This window comes from Oncorhynchus masou, chromosome 24 (assembly GCF_036934945.1).
Source record: "Oncorhynchus masou masou isolate Uvic2021 chromosome 24, UVic_Omas_1.1, whole genome shotgun sequence".
NCBI classification, from domain to species: domain Eukaryota; kingdom Metazoa; phylum Chordata; class Actinopteri; order Salmoniformes; family Salmonidae; genus Oncorhynchus; species Oncorhynchus masou.
This window is the reverse complement of record NC_088235.1, coordinates 116,858,563-116,878,645: the sequence shown is the minus strand read 5'-3', so window position 1 is coordinate 116,878,645 and position 20,083 is coordinate 116,858,563. Positions and strand designations below refer to the sequence as shown.

General features: G+C 44.2%; 1 protein-coding gene across 1 annotated transcript in view; it reads right to left on the bottom strand.

The window, feature by feature from the left end:
* The window catches only part of LOC135513319 (gamma-aminobutyric acid receptor subunit gamma-3), a 445,846-nt gene that overhangs the window by 28,165 nt on the left and 397,598 nt on the right, over positions 1–20,083 (bottom strand). Inside the window, exons 6-7 of the mRNA XM_064936236.1 lie at positions 17,498–17,635; positions 14,776–14,928 (exon numbers count right to left, since the gene is read on the bottom strand). Coding sequence (XP_064792308.1) covers positions 14,776–14,928; positions 17,498–17,635 — 291 coding nt within the window. The remainder of the gene's footprint in view (positions 1–14,775; positions 14,929–17,497; positions 17,636–20,083) is intronic.

Genomic DNA, 20,083 nt, shown 5'->3' with positions numbered 1-20,083 from the left:
CAGCTGCCGTTAAGCTAGAGCAAACACACGCTGGCTTCTACTTTCAAACCTTAGTACCAGGATCGATAATTTACCTATCTTATATGAGCTTGCTTGCGCTGAGGTGGGAGGGGTGGCAATATCTGACGTGTGTCCCTAAAACCATGTGCCAAAGTACCAGTTTCAGTATGTGCTGGTAGGGATATTTAAGACCAGTTGACAGCTGGTCTTAACGGTTGGTGATGGCATGGATTTTGACAGCAGAAGCACAGTCTATCCAGACACAAAGCGTCCTATTTTGTTTCATTTTGTTATTTTGTTTCCAGGTATATCCTCCCCTCCTCAATTAAGGTAGTTTGTTTTTTGTGATGCCCAATCCTTTCGCCAGTAGTCAAAACTACCGATAATCCTATTAAAAGTGTGTCAGCAGAAAATCAGTGAGCAGACATACTCTTATTATCTATAGGCTATTACATAATTGTATACAGCTCTGTAATTATTGTGGATCTAAAACCCCTCTATGCTATACGGAGCGAGAGATGACATAATTCACTTTTATTTGGATTTATTTCCCTGTAACCATTTTTAGTTTTGTCATGACTTCCACCGAAGTTGGTGCCTCTCCTTGTTCGGGCGGTGTTCATTGGTCGACGTCACCGGCTTTCTAGCCTCCACCGATCTACATGTTTTTTCCATTTGTTTTGTCTTGATTGTACACACCTGGTTCCCGTTATGTTTTAATTATTCCCTTTTTTACCCTCTGGAGCCATCATAGTTTGTGCGTGTTTATTGTTGTCAATTGTCTCGTTTATGTGATTCTGGATTTTTGTTGGAAGAATATTTTTGAGTAAAGTTACTATCATTACTCATCTGTGTCCTGCGACTGACTCCGCCCACATCACCTCGACTCTGACAAGTTTTCCTTTTTGGTTGATTATACCTCTTAAGGATAAGTCCCCTATTTCCCAAATTTTCACTCAGGCCCTGAAGCAAGGATATTCATATTCTTGGTACCATTTGAAAGGAAACACTTTGTAATTTGTGTAAATGTGAAAAGAATGTAGGAGAATATAACACAATAGATCTGGTAAAAGATAATACAAAGACAAAACCAACCGTTCTTTTGTATTTTTTTTTGTACCATCTTCTTTGAAATGCAAGAGAATGGCCATAATGTATTATTCCAGCCCAGCTGAAATTTAGATTTTGGCCACTAGATGGCAGCAGTGTGTGGGCAAGGTGTTAGACTGATCCAATGAACCATTGCATTTATACCAAAATGTGCCTAATTTGTTTATTAATAACTTTGTATGTTTAAAAGTGTGCACTCTCCTCAAACAATAGCATGGTATTATTTCACTGTAATAGTTACTGTATATTGAACCGTGCAGTTAGATTAAAAGAATTTAAGCTTTCTGTCAACATCAGATATGTGTATGTCCTGGGAAATGTTCTTGTTACTTACAACCTCATGCTAATCGAATTACCCTACGTTAGCTCAACCATCCCGTGGAAGGGACAACCTCACCCTACTTTAATGAAAACTGGTTCAACAGCAATGTGTCTGGTGTCTTCCTTATCGTGGCTTACCATTGCTTATACAGCCCTAGATCCAGGAAGACCCAGAGAATGGTAAGATACAGCCCCAGACCCAGAGAATGGTAAGATACAGCCCCAGACCCAGAGAATGTAAAGATACAGCCCCAGACCCAGAGAATGGTAAGATACAGCCCCAGACCCAGAGAATGGTAAGATACAGCCCCAGACCCAAAGAATGGTAAGATACAGCCCTAGACCCAGGAAGACCCAGAGAATGTAAAGATACAGCCCCAGACCCAGAGAATGGTAAGATACAGCCCCAGACCCAGAGAATGGTAAGATACAGCCCCAGACCCAGAGAATGGTAAGATACAGCCCCAGACCCAGAGAATGGTAAGATACAGCCCCAGACCCAGGAAGACCCAGAGAATGGTAAGATACAGCTACAGACCCAGAAAGACCCAGATAATGGTAAGATACAGCCCTAGACCCAGGAAGACCCAGAGAATGGTAAGATACAGCTACAAACCCAGGAAGACCCAGATAATGGTAAGATACAGCTACAGACCCAGGATGACCCAGAGAATGTTAAGATACAGCTACAGACCCAGGAAGACCCAGATAATGGTAAGATACAGCCAAGAGAATGGTAAGATACAGCTATAGGCCCAGGAAGACCCAGAGAATGGTAAGATACAGCCCCAGACCCAGGAAGACCCAGAGAATGGTAAGATACAGCCCTAGACCCAGGAAGACCCAGAGAATGGTAAGATACAGCCCCAGACCCAGAAAGACCCAGAGAATGGTAAGATACAGCCCAGAGAATGGTAAGATACAGCTATAGGCCCAGGAAGACCCAGATAATGGTAAGATACAGCTACAAACCCAGGAAGACCCAGATAATGGTAAGATACAGCTACAGACCCAGGATGACCCAGAGAATGTTAAGATACAGCTACAGACCCAGGAAGACCCAGATAATGGTAAGATACAGCCCAGACCAAGGAAGACCCAGAGAATGGTAAGATACAGCTATAGGCCCAGGAAGACCCAGAGAATGGTAAGATACAGCTACAGACCCAGGAAGACCCAGAGAATGGTAAGATACAGCTACAGACCCAGGATGACCCAGAGAATGTTAAGATACAGCTACAGACCCAGGAAGACCCAGATAATGGTAAGATACAGCCCAGACCAAGGAAGACCCAGAGAATGGTAAGATACAGCTATAGGCCCAGGAAGACCCAGAGAATGGTAAGATACAGCTACAGACCCAGGAAGACCCAGAGAATGGTAAGATACAGCTACAGACCCAGGAAGACCCAGAGAATGTTAAGATACAGCTACAGACCCAGGAAGACCCAGAGAATGGTAAGATACAGCTACAGACCCAGGAATACCCAGAGAATGTTAAGATACAGCTACAGACCCAGGAAGACCCAGAGAATGGTAAGATACAGCTACAGACCCAGGAAGACCCAGAGAATGTTAAGATACAGCTACAGACCCAGGAAGACCCAGAGAATGGTAAGATACAGCCCCAGACCCAGGAAGACCCAGAGAATGTTAAGATACAGCTACAGACCCAGGAAGACCCAGAGAATGGTAAGATACAGCCCCAGACCCAGGAAGACCCAGAGAATGGTAAGATACAGCTACAAACCCAGGAAGACCCAGATAATGGTAAGATACAGCTACAGACCCAGGATGACCCAGATAATGTTAAGATACAGCTACAGACCCAGGAAGACCCAGATAATGGTAAGATACAGCCCAGACCAAGGAAGACCCAGAGAATGGTAAGATACAGCTATAGGCCCAGGAAGACCCAGAGAATGGTAAGATACAGCTACAGACCCAGGAAGACCCAGAGAATGGTAAGATACAGCTACAGACCCAGGAAGACCCAGAGAATGTTAAGATACAGCTACAGACCCAGGAAGACCCAGAGAATGTTAAGATACAGCTACAGACCCAGGAAGACCCAGAGAATGTTAAGATACAGCTACAGACCCAGGAAGACCCAGAGAATGGTAAGATACAGCCCCAGACCCAGGAAGACCCAGAGAATGGTAAGATACAGCTACAGACCCAGGAAGACCCAGAGAATGGTAAGATACAGCTACAGACCCAGGAAGACCCAGAGAATCGTGCTTCATCAAAGGAGCCTATCCATAACAGGTTTCTAAATGGTATACTGGTGAGGCGTCTGCATTATTCTCAGTAGACCTAGGCCTACCTGCAATTCATCCTCCATTTGGCTTATATCCATCCCCATTTCTAAAGAGCGCCTCTGGTCCTGTAACCAAAAAACATGCTCCTCCCAAACAGGCTCTTCAAATGATTCAGTCCTATAACACCATATCAACAGTAGTGCTAGGACATATCTGTCTTATTGACAACGTGCAACACACACACACACACACACACACACACACACACACACACACACACACACACACACACACACACACACACACACACCCACACACACACGATACAATTCCCTTGAGGCTGGTACTTTATATTAGAGAAGTGAGGCATAAAAGGCTTATACTCGAAGTCAATTACAACAATGTTGACTGTCAACACTCCAAAACAATATTGAGGAAAAATGTGTTTACCGTTGCTATCACTCGTTAATGAAGCCTATGCTATTTAATATAGTACCAATCCACAACGGACCAGGACTAGAATATTCCGTGCCCACAGACAAATCGGAGTTGATGACAATGCAAAGACCATCAATCACCTTTCTCGCCACTGCCAGCCATTGCGCTCATATTAACGGCTGTGAAAATAGCTTAAATATTGCTGACACAACCCCAGATCTATATAGCACTACCGCCAGCGTTAGGTTTGTTAAAATAGAGCCCATTATGTTATTGATGGGGAAAGACAGCATCACTCTCTAGACACCTCTCTAGACTGTTTCCTGCATATAAAACTCTCTCTTCACCTCCCAGACCTTCCCTCCCCAGACTGTTTCCTAAAACTCTTCACCTCCCAGACCTTCCTTCCCCAGACTGTTTCCTAAAACTCTTCATCTCCCAGACCTTCCCTCCCCAGACTGTTTCCTAAAACTCTTCACCTCCCAGACCTTCCCTCCCCAGACTGTTTCCTAAAACTCTTCATCTGCCAGACCTTCCCTCCCCAGACTGTTTCCTAAAACTCTTCATCTCCCAGACCTTCCCTCCCCAGACTGTTTCCTAAAACTCTTCATCTCCCAGACCTTCCCTCCCCAGACTGTTTCCTAAAACTCTTCATCTGCCAGACCTTCCCTCCCCAGACTGTTTCCTAAAACTCTTCATCTCCCAGACCTTCCTTCCCCAGACTGTTTCCTAAAACCCTTCACCTCCCAGACCTTCCTTCCCCAGACTGTTTCCTAAAACTCTTCATCTGCCAGACCTTCCCTCCCCAGACTGTTTCCTAAAACTCTTCATCTGCCAGACCTTCCCTCCCCAGACCTTCCCTCCCCAGACTGTTTCCTAAAACTCTTCATCTGCCAGACCTTCCCTCCCCAGACTGTTTCCTAAAACTCTTCATCTGCCAGACCTTCCTTCCCCAGACCTTCCTTCCCCAGACTGTTTCCTAAAACTCTTCATCTGCCAGACCTTCCTTCCCCAGACTGTTTCCTAAAACTCTTCATCTCCCAGACCTTCCTTCCCCAGACTGTTTCCTAAAACCCTTCACCTCCCAGACCTTCCTTCCCCAGACTGTTTCCTAAAACTCTTCATCTCCCAGACCTTCCCTCCCCAGACTGTTTCCTAAAACTCTTCACCTCCCAGACCTTCCCTCCCCAGACTGTTTCCTAAAACTCTTCATCTGCCAGACCTTCCTTCCCCAGACCTTCCTTCCCCAGACTGTTTCCTAAAACTCTTCATCTCCCAGACCTTCCCTCCCCAGACTGTTTCCTAAAACTCTTCATCTCCCAGACCTTCCCTCCCCAGACTGTTTCCTAAAACCCTTCACCTGCCACTGTTCTCCCCAGACTGTTTCCTAAAACTCTTCATCTCCCAGACCTTCCCTCCCAGACTGTTTCCTAAAACTCTTCATCTCCCAGACCTTCCCTCCCCAGACTGTTTCCTAAAACCCTTCACCTGCCACTGTTCTCCCCAGACTGTTTCCTAAAACTCTTCATCTCCCAGACCTTCCCTCCCAGACTGTTTCCTAAAACCCTTCACCTCCCAGACCTTCCTCCCAGACTGTTTCCTAAAACTCTTCACCTCCCAGACCTTCCCTCCCAGACTGTTTCCTAAAACTCTTCACCTCCCAGACCTTCCCTCCCCAGACTGTTTCCTAAAACCCTTCACCTGCCACTGTTCTCCCCAGACTGCTCTCATATATTCCTTCATATATAAAAAACTGCAAATTTACAATCTCTACCTCCCATACACTCTGTTCTCTCTTGATCTCCCCCTCTCTCTCTCTCCCCATCTCCCTCTCTCTCCCTCCCTCTCCCTCTCTATTTATCCCTCTCGCACCCTTTCTTTCTCTCTGTCTCTCTATTCCCCCCCCGCTCTCTCTATACCTCCCTCTCTCTCTCTCTCTCTTTCCCTCTCTCTATACCTCCCTCTCTCTCTGTCCCTCTCTCTATACCTCCCTCTCTCACTCTGTCCCTCTCTCTCTCTCTGTCCCTCCCTCTCTCTCTGTCCCTCTCTCTCTCTGTCCCTCCCTCTCTCTCTGTCCCTCTCTCTCTCTGTCCCTCTCTCTATACCTCCCTCTCTATACCTCCCTCTCTCTCTGTCCCTCTCTCTCTCTGTCCCTCTCTCTCTCTCTGTCCCTCTCTCTCTCTGTCCCTCCCTCTCTCTATACCTCCCTCTCTCTCTGTCCCTCTCTCTCTCTGTCCCTCTCTCTCTCTGTCCCTATCTCTCGGTCCCTCTCTCTCTGTCCGTCCCCCTCTCTCTCTCTCCCTCTCTCTATGTCCCTCTCTCTATACCTCCCTCTCTCTATACCTCCCTCTCTCTATACCTCCCTCTCTATACCTCCCTCTCTCTCTGTGTCCTTCTCTCTCTCTGTCCCTCTCTCTCTCTGTCCCTCTCTCTATACCTCCCTCTCTCTCTGTCCCCCTCTCTCTCTCTCTCTCTCTCTCTCTCTGTCCCCCCCTCTCTCTCTCTCTCCCTCTCTCTCGGTCCCTCTCTCTATACCTCCCTCTCTAACTCACTCCCTCTCTGCATATCTCTCCTTCTCTCTTCTCATATATCTTAATTCAAAGGGCTTTATTGGCATGGGAAACATAGGTTACATTGCCAAAGCAAGTGAAATAGATAAACAAAAGTGAAATAAACAATTAAATGAGCAGTAAACATTACACTCACAGAAGTTCCAAAAGAATAAAGACATGTCAAATGTCATATTATGTAAATATACAGTGTTGTAACGATGTGCAAATAGTTAAAGTACAAAAGGGGAAATAAATAAACATAAATATGGGTTGTATTTACAATGGTGTTTGTTCTTCACTGGTTGCCCTTTTCTTGTGGCAACAGGTCACAAATCTTGCTGCTGTGATGGCACACTGGTGTTTCACCCAGTAGTTATGGTAGTTTTATCAAAATCGGGTTTGTTTTAGAATTCTTTGTGGATCTGTGTAATCTGAGGGAAATATATGTCTCTAATATGGTCAAACATTTGGCACGTGGATAGGAAGTGCAGTTCAGTTTCCACCTCATTTTGTGGGCAGTGTGCACATAGCCTGTCTTCTCTTGAGAGCCAGGTCTGCCTATGGCGGCATCTCTCAATAGCAAGGCTATGCTCACTGAGTCTGCACATAGCCTGTCTTCTCTTGAGAGCCAAGTCTGCCTATGGCGGCATCTCTCAATAGCAAGGCTATGATCACGGAGTCTGTATATACAGTCAAAGCTGGGTCTGTAGTCAAAGCGTTCCTTAATATTGGGTCATTGTGTACTCTCTGTTTAGGGCGAAATAGCATTTTAGTTTGCTCTGTTATTTAGGAAAATTCTTTACAATGTGTCAAGTAACTATCTTTTTGTTTTCTCATGGTTTGGTTGGATCTAATTGTGCTGCTGTCCTGGGGCTCTGTGGGGTGTGTTTGTGTATGTGAACAGAGCTCCAGGACCAGCTTGCTTAGGGGACTCTTCTCCAGGTTCATCTCTCTGTAGGTGATGGCTTTGTTATGGAGGGTTTGGAAATCACTTCCTTTTAGGTGGTTGTAGAATTTAATGTCTCTTTTCTGGATTTTGATCATTAACAGGTATTGACCTAATTCTGCTCTGCATGCATTATTTGGTGTTTTACGTTGTAAACTGAGGATATTTTTGCAGAATTCTGCATGCAGAGTCTCAATTTGGTGTTTGTCCCATTTTGTGAATTCTTGGTTGGTGAGTGGACCCCAGACCTCACAACCATAAAGGGTATTGAGCTATACAACTGATTCAAGTATTTTTTGCCAGATCCTAATTGGTATGTCGAATTTTATGTTCGTAGTGATGGCATAGAAGGCACTTCCTGCCTTGTCTCTCAGATCGTTCACAGCTTTGTGGAAGTCACCTCTGGCGCTGATGTTTTGGCTGTGATATTCATAGTTGTGTTGATGTTTAGGCCGAGGTATGTATAGTTTTGTGTGCTCTAGGGCAACGATGTGTATAGTTTTGTGTGCTCTAGGGCAACGGTGTGTAGATGGAATTTGTTTTTGTGGTCCTGGCAACTGGATAATTTTAGAAAAAACATTATTTTTGTCTTACTGAGATTTACTGTCAGGGCCAGGTCTGACAGAATCTGTGCCGAATACCTAGGTGCTGCTGTAGGCCCTCCTTGGTTGGTGACAGAAGCACCAGATCATCAACAAGCAGTAGACATTTGACTTCAGATTCTAGTAGGGTGAGGCCGGGTGCTGCAGACTGTTCTAGTGCCCTCACCAATTCGTTGATATACACTACCGTTCAAAAGTTTGGGGACACTTAAAAATGTCCTTGTTTTTGAAAGAAAAGCACATTTTCGGTCCACTAAAATAACATCAAATTGATCAGAAATATAGTGTAGACCTTGTTAATGTTGTAAATGGCCCTTGTAGTTGGAATATCTACAGAGGCCCATTATCAGCAACCCTCACTCCTGTGTTACAATGGCACGTTGTGTTAGTTGATCAAGTTTATCATTTTAAAAGGCTAATTGATCATTTTGCAATTGTTAGCACAGCTGAAAACGGGCCTTCTTTAGACTTTAGAGTGTCTGGAGCATCAGCATTTGTCGGTTCGATTACAGAATGGTCAGAAACAAATAACTGTCTTCTGAAACTCATCTGTCTATTCTTCTTCTGAGAAATTAAGGCTTTTCCATGAGAGAAACCAGAACGTTCCACAGGACTGCACAAGAACTAATGGAGAGGAGGCAGTTAAAGGAAAGAAAAGGTAAGAATGCATTATGAAAGAGGAGAAGCAACATTTCTGCAAGCTGAGACTGACCTACACATCAACACAGCTCAGTAACAAACAGACAGCAAGGACAAACAGACAGCTCAGTAACAAACAGACAGCAAGGATAAACAGACAGCAAGGACAAACAGACAGCTCAGTATTTTATTGTATTTATTTATTTCAACTTTATTTAACCAGGTAGGCAAGTTGAGAACAAGTTCTCATTTACAATTGCGACCTGGCCAAGATAAAGCAAAGCAGTTCGACACATACAACAACACAGAGTTACACATGGAGTAAAACAAACATACAGTCAATAATACAGTATAAACAAGTCTATATAAGATGTGAGCAAATGAGGTGAGATAAGGGAGGTAAAGGCAAAAAAAGGCCATGGTGGCAAAGTAAATACAATATAGCAAGTAAAACTTGTAACTTCCAAGATGGCGTAGCAGTAAGATGTCCTGTCGTGTCGTGTCCCGTGTATATATCGTTTATATCGTTTTTTTTCTTCGTTTTACATATTTTTCTTCTATTTTTCTTCGCATATCTTTTAAAACATTTTGCTAAACCTCAGCTTCCAAATACTCTCCTGCAACCCGCCTCACCCAATGTAGCTATTTTTCCTAAAGTATTTATATTTACTTCGGAACCGGAACCCCCCAACTGAAGCTAGCCAGCTAACTACCAGCTATGCTAGCGGTCTTCAGCTAACCGGTCATCAGCTAACCTTTTGCTCGGAAAGCTCTAACCAGTTCGAACAACGCGACTCTAACCAGAGCATAACGGACCTATTTATTTTTTATCCCCGGATTCCCACCGCAAACGGAACATTTTTCAGCTGGATCTTCACAACTAGCTATCTAACTAAACCGCAACACCGGATGTTTACTCCTGGCTAGCGTTTCCATCCACTTAGCTTGAAGCTAGCCCGGCCAGAGCCCCTGTGCTACCACCGAAGCATACTCCTGGGCTACAATACCCGGACCCACGACCGGTCTATCGATGTCACCGCATGAAGAGGAATAAACAGACTCACCCCATTGCGACGTCCCCCAAAGGCTAACTCTCTAGCCCTTGCTATCTCCCTGCCTGCTAATTCGGCCTGCTAACTGCTAGCTTGTTTAGCCCCGGTCTGCTAACTGCTACCTTGTTTAGCCCCGGCCTACTAACTGTTAGCTTGTTAGCACAGGCCTGCTAACCGTCTGAATCGCCGCGTCCCAAACACTCACTGGACCCATATTTACTTTCTATCTACTTTCGATTTTTTATTTGTTTATACCTTCCGGTAACCTGCCTCACCCAATGTGATACGGAATCACTATTATTTTTAATTTTTAGAACACACTCAAGAACCTCCAGAAGCTAACCAGCTAACTAGCTACAAGCTATTTAGTCATTGTTAGTTTTTTTTAACCTGGATAACACTCGCCAGTCCAGCTTCCCTGCCCCCTGGACACTGATCACTTGGCTACATAGCTGATGCACGCTGGACTGTCCATTAATCCATTAATCACGGTACTCCATTCTGCTTGTTTATGTTTTATCTGTCGGCCCCGTCGCCTAGTCAACGCCATTTTACCTGCTGCTGTTGTGCTAGCTGATTAGCTGTTGTTGTCTCGCCTACTGTTTTAGCTAGCTTTCCCAATTCAACACCTGTGATTACTGTATGCCTCGCTGTATGTCTCTCTCAAATGTCAATATGCCTTGTATACTGTTGTTCAGGTTAGTTATCATTGTTTTAGTTCACAATGGAGCCCCTAGTTCCACTCTTCATACCCCTGATACCTCCTTTGTCCCACCTCCCACACACGCGGTGACCTCAACCATTACAACCAGCATGTCCAGAGATATAACCTCTCTCATCATCACCCAGTGCCTGGGCTTACCTCCGCTGTACCCGCACCCACCATACCCCTGTCTGCGCATTAGTTTTACAAGGGTATGGTTGGCAGCATGAGTGAAGGATGCTTTGTTGCGAAATAGGAAGCCAATTCTAGATTTAACTTTGGATTGGAGATATTTGATATGGGTCTGGAAGGAGAGATTACAGTCTAACCAGACACCTAAGTATTTGTAGTTGTCCACGTATTCTAAATCAGAGCCGTCCAGAGTAGTGATGTTGGACAGGCGGGTAGGTGCAGGTAGCGATCGGTTGAAGAGCATGCATTTAGTTTGACTTGTATTTAAGAGCAATTGGAGGCCACGGAAGGAGAGTTGTATAGCATTGAAGTAACAAACAGACAAGGAGAAAATTAGAAGAAGTTATAAACATAAACACCTAATGCAGTGGGCGGAGCAACACAAATATTGAGGAGATTTTGCATGCTATTCTGTTATTTCATATCCCAACAATATATCATATCAGTAAGCAAACAATTGATTTGAATGCAAAAATAGCTTGATGTAATACAAATATGTGGTCGTTTTCCCATTGCATTGTTGTTTAGCTAGATTTTTGTAGAGTAAAGCAGCTTCCTAATGCAGCTGTTCAAGCCTTCGCTCAGTGCTTTCTGTGGTGGAGGGGCAGACAGAGAAATTAGAGCGAGGGTGTCATTGATCTTCTCTGATTGTGCGTGATTGGCTCAGGGTGCTGTCATTCATGGGGACACTATGTCACAGCAGTACCTGCTGAGAGAGCTAGCCAGCAAAAGCCAATCTTTAGTGCTCCATTGATTTACAGTAGAAGCGCCCTCTCCCAAGAAGGCTAATTGACCATTGGCCACAGATAAATCAACATCTTATGCCCGGTAACTGTCATAGGGACTGATGTGATAGCAAGGTACCGCGTTACCACTTCGTCAAGCTAGGTAGCTTAGCTAGCTGAAACATGTCGACTATCTTATCCCCAAGCAAATCATTTTCAAACTTAGGAAATGTGGTAAATGTTAAGATAACCCTCCTTAGTGTTCATTAGCCACCTAAACTTTAAAACATGTCCATCCATTAAAATAAAGCAAGCAGGAAAAGAAGATTAAAGTCAAATGGATCATGGAACAGTAGCTAGCAGTAGGTAACAGTAGCTAACAGTAGGTAACAGTAGCTAACAGTAGCTAGCAGTAGGTAACAGTAGCTAGCAGTAGGTAACAGTAGCTAGCAGTAGGTAACAGTAGCTAGCAGTAGCTAGCAGTAGCTAACATTTGTTTTGAGGTAGACTAGCTAAATTGGTATATTGTAAGTATTTTGCCACTATGGCCTATTTATTACCTTTACCTCTTACATCATTTGCACACGCAGGTATATAGACTTTTTCTACTGTATTATCGACTGTATGTTTTGTTTTATTCCATGTGTAACTCTGTTGTTTTTGTTGAACTGCTTTGCTTTATCTTGGCCAGGTCGCAGTTGTAAATGAGAACTTGTTCTCAACTGGCCTACCTGGTTAAATAAAGGTGAAATATAAATATTTTTAAATAACCTGTAGACTACATGTGTTATTGTTGACTGTAATACCCTTGGATGCACGTGTAGAGGAAGTGTTAGGTATAACTACACCATCATTTGCACAATGTGATTTTCTGGATTTTTTTTCTCATTTTGTCTGTCAGAGTTGAAGTGTACCTATGATGAAAATTACAGGCCTCTCTCATATTTTTAAGTGGGAGAACTTGCACAATTGGTGGCTGACTAAATACTTTTTTGCCCCACTGTATATCTGATGGAACTGGAGCTATGCAATAGATGAAGCCAGGGAATAATTAGCATTATATATTCTGCTTAGTGTTAACTGGGCCCGTTTGTAACATGCAGACAGACACACTCAGTGTCGCAACATGGAAGATCGATTACTAGCTTGTTTACTTTATAAAAATACGTTAGACTACCGTCGTCTACCTACAGTAGCTAATCTACTCTGTAAATGTATTTATATGTAACTTTTATTTAACCTTTATTTATGTAGACCTGTCAGTTAAGAACTAATTCCTATTTACAATCACGGCCTACACCGGCCAAACCCGGACAACGCTGAGACAATATGAGACTCCCAATCACAGCCTACACCGGCCAAACCTGAACAACGTTGGGACAATATGGGACTCCCAATCACAGCCTACACCGGCCAAACCCAGACAACGCTGGGACAATATGGGACTCCCAATCACAGCCTACACCGGCCAAACCCGGACAACGCTGGGACAATATGGGACTCCCAATCACGGCCTACACCGGCCAAACCCGAACAACGCTGGGACAATATGGGACTCCCAATCACAGCCTACACCGGCCAAACCCGGACAACGCTGGGAGAATATGGGACTCCCAATCACAGCCTACACCGGCCAAACCCGGACAACGCTGGGACAATATGGGACTCGCAATCACGGCCTACACCGGCCAAACCCAGACAACACTGGGACAATGTGGGACTCCCAATCACGGCCTACACCGGCCAAACCCGGACAACGCTGGGACAATATGGGACTCCCAATATGCCCCACTACCGTGGTCTTCCTAGCTAGTCTACTCTATAAAGTATGCTCCACTACTGTGGTCTTCTTAGCGAGCCTACTCTATAAAGTATGCCCCACTACTGTGGTCTTCCTAGCGAGCCTACTCTATAAAGTATGCTCCACTACTGTGGTCTTCTTAGCGAGCCTACTCTATAAAGTATGCCCAACTACCGTGGTCTTCTTAGCTAGTCTACTCTATAAAGTATGGCCCACTACTGTGGTCTTCCTAGCTAGTCTACTCTATAAAGTATGCCCCATTACCGTGGTCTTCCTAGCTCGACCTACTCTATAAAGTATGCTCCACTACCGTGGTCTTCCCAGTTAGCCTACTCTATAAAGTATGCTCCACTACTGTGGTCTTCCTAGCGAGCCTACTCTATAAAGTATGCTCCACTACCATGGTCTTCCTAGCGAGCCTACTCTATAGAGTATGCTCCACTACCGTGGTCTTCCTAGCGAGCCTACTCTATAAAGTATGCTCCACTACTGTGGTCTTCTTAGCGAGCCTACTCTATAAAGTATGCTCCACTACTGTGGTCTTCCTAGCGAGCCTACTCTATAAAGTATGCTCCACTACCATGGTCTTCCTAGCGAGCCTACTCTATAAAGTATGCTCCACTACCGTGGTCTTCCTAGCGAGCCTACTCTATAAAGTATGCTCCACTACTGTGGTCTTCCTAGCGAGCCTACTCTATAAAGTATGCTCCACTACCATGGTCTTCCTAGCCAGCCTACTCTATAAAGTATGCTCCACTACCGTGGTCTTCCTAGCGAGCCTACTCTATAAAGTATGCCCCACTACCGTGGTCTTCCTAGCCAGCCTACTCTATAAAGTATGCCCCACTACCGTGGTCTTCTGTGCAATAAGAGTTTAAGATATGTGAAGTAGCCATAAACTGATCATAATCATTTTAGAATTTTTGTGTGACTCAACTTGATGAGTTAACATTGTATTTAAGGCCAGTCCTGTGCTGGGTTTGATGCGTAGGAGCATTGTTGATCGACTTTGCCCTACCAATATTTTCATTTAGGCTGGGGTCAAAGTTCCTTACTAAATATAACAATCAAAGCATTAACAGCTTTCAATATACTCAAGTATTTCACTGACTTCCAAGCATATCTGAATTCACTGAATCATGAAATAAAGATTATCCTAGATGTGTATGTAATCCTTTCAGGAAAAAAATACAAAAATTACTGGAATGCCAAAGAATTAAATCCTTCAGTATTTCACAGTTGTACATCTACTAGTTACACTACTTCAGTAAAGCCTGCAGGCATCATAATGCATTGTAAGACCTAGAGACTCATGCCACTCCTCAAATGTTTGTCATGACAAGGAGTGGCATAAACAGACTGGTACCCAGGCTAAGGACCAAGAAGTATAACCTAGTAAAAGTAGGTAAAACCGCTCTGTGAGGTTAGCCTACCTAGAGCTGTTCTGGCTGGTGTGGCGTCTTTCTTGATCCAGAAGGAGACCCAGGAGAGCACCACGGTGAGGATACATGGGATGTAGGTCTGGATGGTGAAGTAGCCCATCCTTCTGCTCAGGTCAAAGAACACTGTCATCACTATGTAATCACCTGGGAAGAAGAGGAGAACATGGACTGAATGGCTTGGACCCTATTACCCGGAGAGATGAAATGAGGACAACATGGACTGAATGGCTTGGACCCTATCACCTGGGGAGAGGAGAGGAGAAGAACATGGACTGAATGGCTTGGACCTCATCACCTGGGGAGAGGAGTCGACAAAATGGATTGGATGGCTTGAACCCTATTACCTGGAGAGAGGAGAGGTGTAAAACCGACTGCATGGCTTGGACCTTATCACCTGTCCAGTCAGAGAACCAGCATTGACTAGAACAGGCCACAGCAGTAGAAACAGCATGGACTAGAAAGTCCCCAGGAGTAAAACCAACATGGACTGAAACCATGACAGTAGTAGAACCAACATGGACTGAAACCATGACAGTAGTAGATCCAACATGGACTGAAACCATGCCAGTAGTAGATCCAACATGGACAGAAACCATGACAGTAGTAGAACCAACATGGACTGAAACCATGACAGTAGTAGAACCAACATGGACTGAAACCATGACAGTAGTAGAACCAACCTGGACTGAAACCATGACAGTAGTAGATCCAACATGGACTGAAACCATGACAATAGTTGATCCAACATGGACTGAAACCATGACAGTAGTAGATCCAACATGGACTGAAACCATGACAATAGTAGATCCAACATGGACTGAAACCATGACAGTAGTAGAACCAACATGGACTGAAACCATGACAGTAGTAGATCCAACATGGACTGAAACCATGACAGTAGTAGAACCAACACGGACAGAAACCATGACAGTAGTAGATCCAACATGGACTGAAACCATGACAATAGTAGATCCAACATGGACTGAAACCATGACAGTAGTAGAACCAACATGGACTGAAACCATGACAATAGTAGATCCAACATGGACTGAAACCATGACAGTAGTAGATCCAACATGGACTGAAACCATGCCAGTAGTAGATCCAACATGGACTGAAACCATGACAGTAGTAGAACCAACATGGACTGAAACCATGACAGTAGTAGAACCAACATGGACTGAAACCATGACAGTAGTAGAACCAACCTGGACTGAAACCATGACAGTAGTAGATCCAACATGGACTGAAACCATGACAATAGTTGATCCAACATGGACTGAAACCATGACAGTAGTAGAACCAACCTGGACTGAAACCATGACAGTAGTAGATCTAACATGGACTGAAACCATGACAGTAGTAGAACCAACATGGACTGAAACCATGACAGTAGTAGATCCAACATGGACTGAAACCATGACAGTAGTAGAACCAACACGGACAGAAACCATGACAGTAGTAGAACCAACAAATCTATTCAAAGATCCAATGCAGCCATTTTGTTTCTCAATATCAAATAATGTCCATGTAACAAAAGTTACTTTATTGTTTTAAATTAAATGGTAAAATGGTATTTTTTGCGTCTTAGCAAAGAACAATTTCTCTAGCAGGAATATGGGAGTGGTCTGAGTTGGAGGGAAAAACAAAAAAAAGTATGTTTGGAAACTATTGAAATTTACACAATTATTAACCAGACGAAAATGGAGGAGGGTCATGCTTTTTCAATTTCACTCAGCGGAGGGTTTTGTATGTTTTTATCTCTCGCTGAGCATTTCCTTTTGCCTTTCCATTGACTGTTTGATCAGTCACTCTCTGTGCTTGGTGTATCCAGAATGTGGGCATGTAGAGTGTCTGGCGAATAAAGTAGCGCTTGTTGTGATGATGTGGGAGCTAACGTGCAACAGAAATGATGTGTTCAAAACAACTGGGAACTCGGAAATCTCTGACTTCAGACTTCAGTGCGTTCAAGACAACTAAGAACTCGGGGGAAACAAACACACTCTGACTGGAAAAATCATTTTGAATGGTCATCCAACTCTGAATTCAAAGTCAGAAACTCTGCATCTATCTAAAGCTCAGACTTTCCAACCTGAAGATCACTGATGTCATGATTTGAACTAGTTTTTATTTATTTATTGTGTTCCCTTTTGTCTTGAAAGCACAAAAAAACTGTGGTTGCACAATTATGCAAGGACCAGAGCTCGTGAAACGTTATCTTCACAATAATTTAAGGGTTTCTTGCAGTCTCTGTCTGCTGAAGAGTCTATAAAAGTTCAATGGAATTTTGGAGTCAAAAGGAGATTGTTCCTCAATGCGGAGAAAAGTAAAATTGATTAAATCGGGTATTGGAGAAGCTGCTACCGAATGGGGAGGACAACAGTCTGTGGATTTGGGGAGTTTCTCCCATTCTTCTCTGCAGATCCTCTCAAGCTCTGTCAGGTTTGATGGGGAGCATTACTGTACAGCTATTTTCAGGTCTCTCCAGAGATGTTCGATCAAGTTTAAGTCCGGGCTCTGGCTGGGCATCTTACTCTTATGAATTGCTAAGGGTAAACTCTGCAAGAGATGCCAGTTTAGAGGGATAGAGAGATAGTGAACAGCAGGAGACAGGGTATCAGTTTACATCTTTATTCATGACTCAGAACACTCACATACATATTCATTAAAATACATTATTACCAAATATAACAATAACGGTAGACAACATTACCTGCTGTTGTCTTGACTATGTGTGAGGTGTTGCGTAGTCCCATGAAGTCAAACTGATAGAGTCTCCAGGACCTCTGGTCGGATGTCTCCACAGAGTTCTTCCTCCACTTGTAAATCATCTCGTCTCTGGGGTAGCCATCTGGAATGACACAGATCAGTTTAATGAGGTGTAACACCCATCTGGAATGACACAGAGCAGGATAATGAGGTGTGACTATCCATCTGGAATGACACAGAGCAGTTTAATGAGGTGTAACACCCATCTGGAATGACACAGAGCAGTTTAATGAGGTGTAACACCCATCTGGAATGACACAGAGCAGTTTAACGAGGTGTGACTACCCATCTGGAATGACACAGAGCAGGATAATGAGGTGTGACTATCCATCTGGAATGACACAGAGCAGTTTAATGAGGTGTAACACCCATCTGGAATGACACAGAGCAGTTTAATGAGGTGTAACACCCATCTGGAATGACACAGAGCAGTTTAATGAGGTGTAACTATCCATCTGGAATGACACAGAGCAGGTTAATGAGGTGTAACACCCATCTGGAATGACACAGAGCAGGATAATGAGGTGTGACTACCCATCTGGAATGACACAGAGCAGGATAATGAGGTGCGACTACCCATCTGGAATGACACAGAGCAGTTTAATGAGGTGTGACTACCCATCTGGAATGACACAGAGCAGTTTAATGAGGTGTGACTACCCATCTGGAATGACACAGAGCAGGATAATGAGGTGCGACTACCCATCTGGAATGACACAGAGCAGTTTAATGAGGTGTGACTACCCATCTGGAATGACACAGAGCAGTTTAATGAGGTGCGACTACCCATCTGGAATGACACAGAGCAGGATAATGAGGTGTGACTACCCATCTGGAATGACACAGAGCAGTTTAATGAGGTGTAACACCCATCTGGAATGACACAGAGCAGGTTAATGAGGTGGTAACACCCATCTGGAATGACACAGAGCAGGATAATGAGGTGTGACTACCCATCTGGAATGACACAGAGCAGTTTAATGAGGTGTAACACCCATCTGGAATGACACAGAGCAGGTTAATGAGGTGTAACACCCATCTGGAATGACACAGGGCAGGATAATGAGGTGTGACTATCCATCTGGAATGACACAGATCAGTTTAATGAGGTGTGACTATCCATCTGGAATGACACAGAGCAGTTTAATGAGGTGTAACTACCCATCTGGAATGACACAGAGCAGGATAATGAGGTGTGACACCCATCTGGAATGACACAGAGCAGTTTAATGAGGTGTAACTATCCATCTGGAATGACACAGAGCAGGATAATGAGGTACGACTACCCATCTGGAATGACACAGAGCAGTTTAACGAGGTGTAACACCCATCTGGAATGACACAGAGCAGGTTAATGAGGTGTAACACCCATCTGGAATGACACAGAGCAGGTTAATGAGGTGTAACACCCATCTGGAATGACACAGAGCAGTTTAATGAGGTGTAACACCCATCTGGAATGACACAGAGCAGGTTAATGAGGTGTAACACCCATCTGGAATGACACAGAGCAGTTTAATGAGGTGTGACTACCCATCTGGAATGACACAGAGCAGGATAATGAGGTGTAACTACCCATCTGGAATGACACAGAGCAGTTTAATGAGGTGTAACACCCATCTGGAATGACACAGAGCAGTTTAATGAGGTGTAACTACCCATCTGGAATGACACAGAGCAGGTTAATGAGGTGTAACTACCCATCTGGAATGACACAGAGCAGTTTAATGAGGTGTGACTACCCATCTGGAATGACACAGAGCAGTTTAATGAGGTGCGACTACCCATCTGGAATGACACAGAGCAGGATAATGAGGTGCGACTACCCATCTGGAATGACACAGAGCAGGATAATGAGGTGTGACTACCCATCTGGAATGACACAGAGCAGGAAAATGAGGTGTAACACCCATCTGGAATGACACAGAGCAGGTTAATGAGGTGTAACACCCATCTGGAATGACACAGAGCAGGTTAATGAGGTGTAACACCCATCTGGAATGACACAGAGCAGGATAATGAGGTGTAACACCCATCTGGAATGACACAGAGCAGGTTAATGAGGTGTAACACCCATCTGGAATGACACAGAGCAGGTTAATGAGGTGTAACACCCATCTGGAATGACACAGAGCAGGTTAATGAGGTGTAACACCCATCTGGAATGACACAGAGCAGGATAATGAGGTGTAACACCCATCTGGAATGACACAGAGCAGTTTAATGAGGTGTGACTACCCATCTGGAATGACACAGAGCAGGATAATGAGGTGCGACTACCCATCTGGAATGACACAGAGCAGTTTAATGAGGTGTGACTACCCATCTGGAATGACACAGAGCAGGATAATGAGGTGCGACTACCCATCTGGAATGACACAGAGCAGGATAATGAGGTGTAACACCCATCTGGAATGACACAGAGCAGTTTAATGAGGTGTGACTACCCATCTGGAATGACACAGAGCAGTTTAATGAGGTGTAACTATCCATCTGGAATGACACAGAGCAGGATAATGAGGTGTAACAC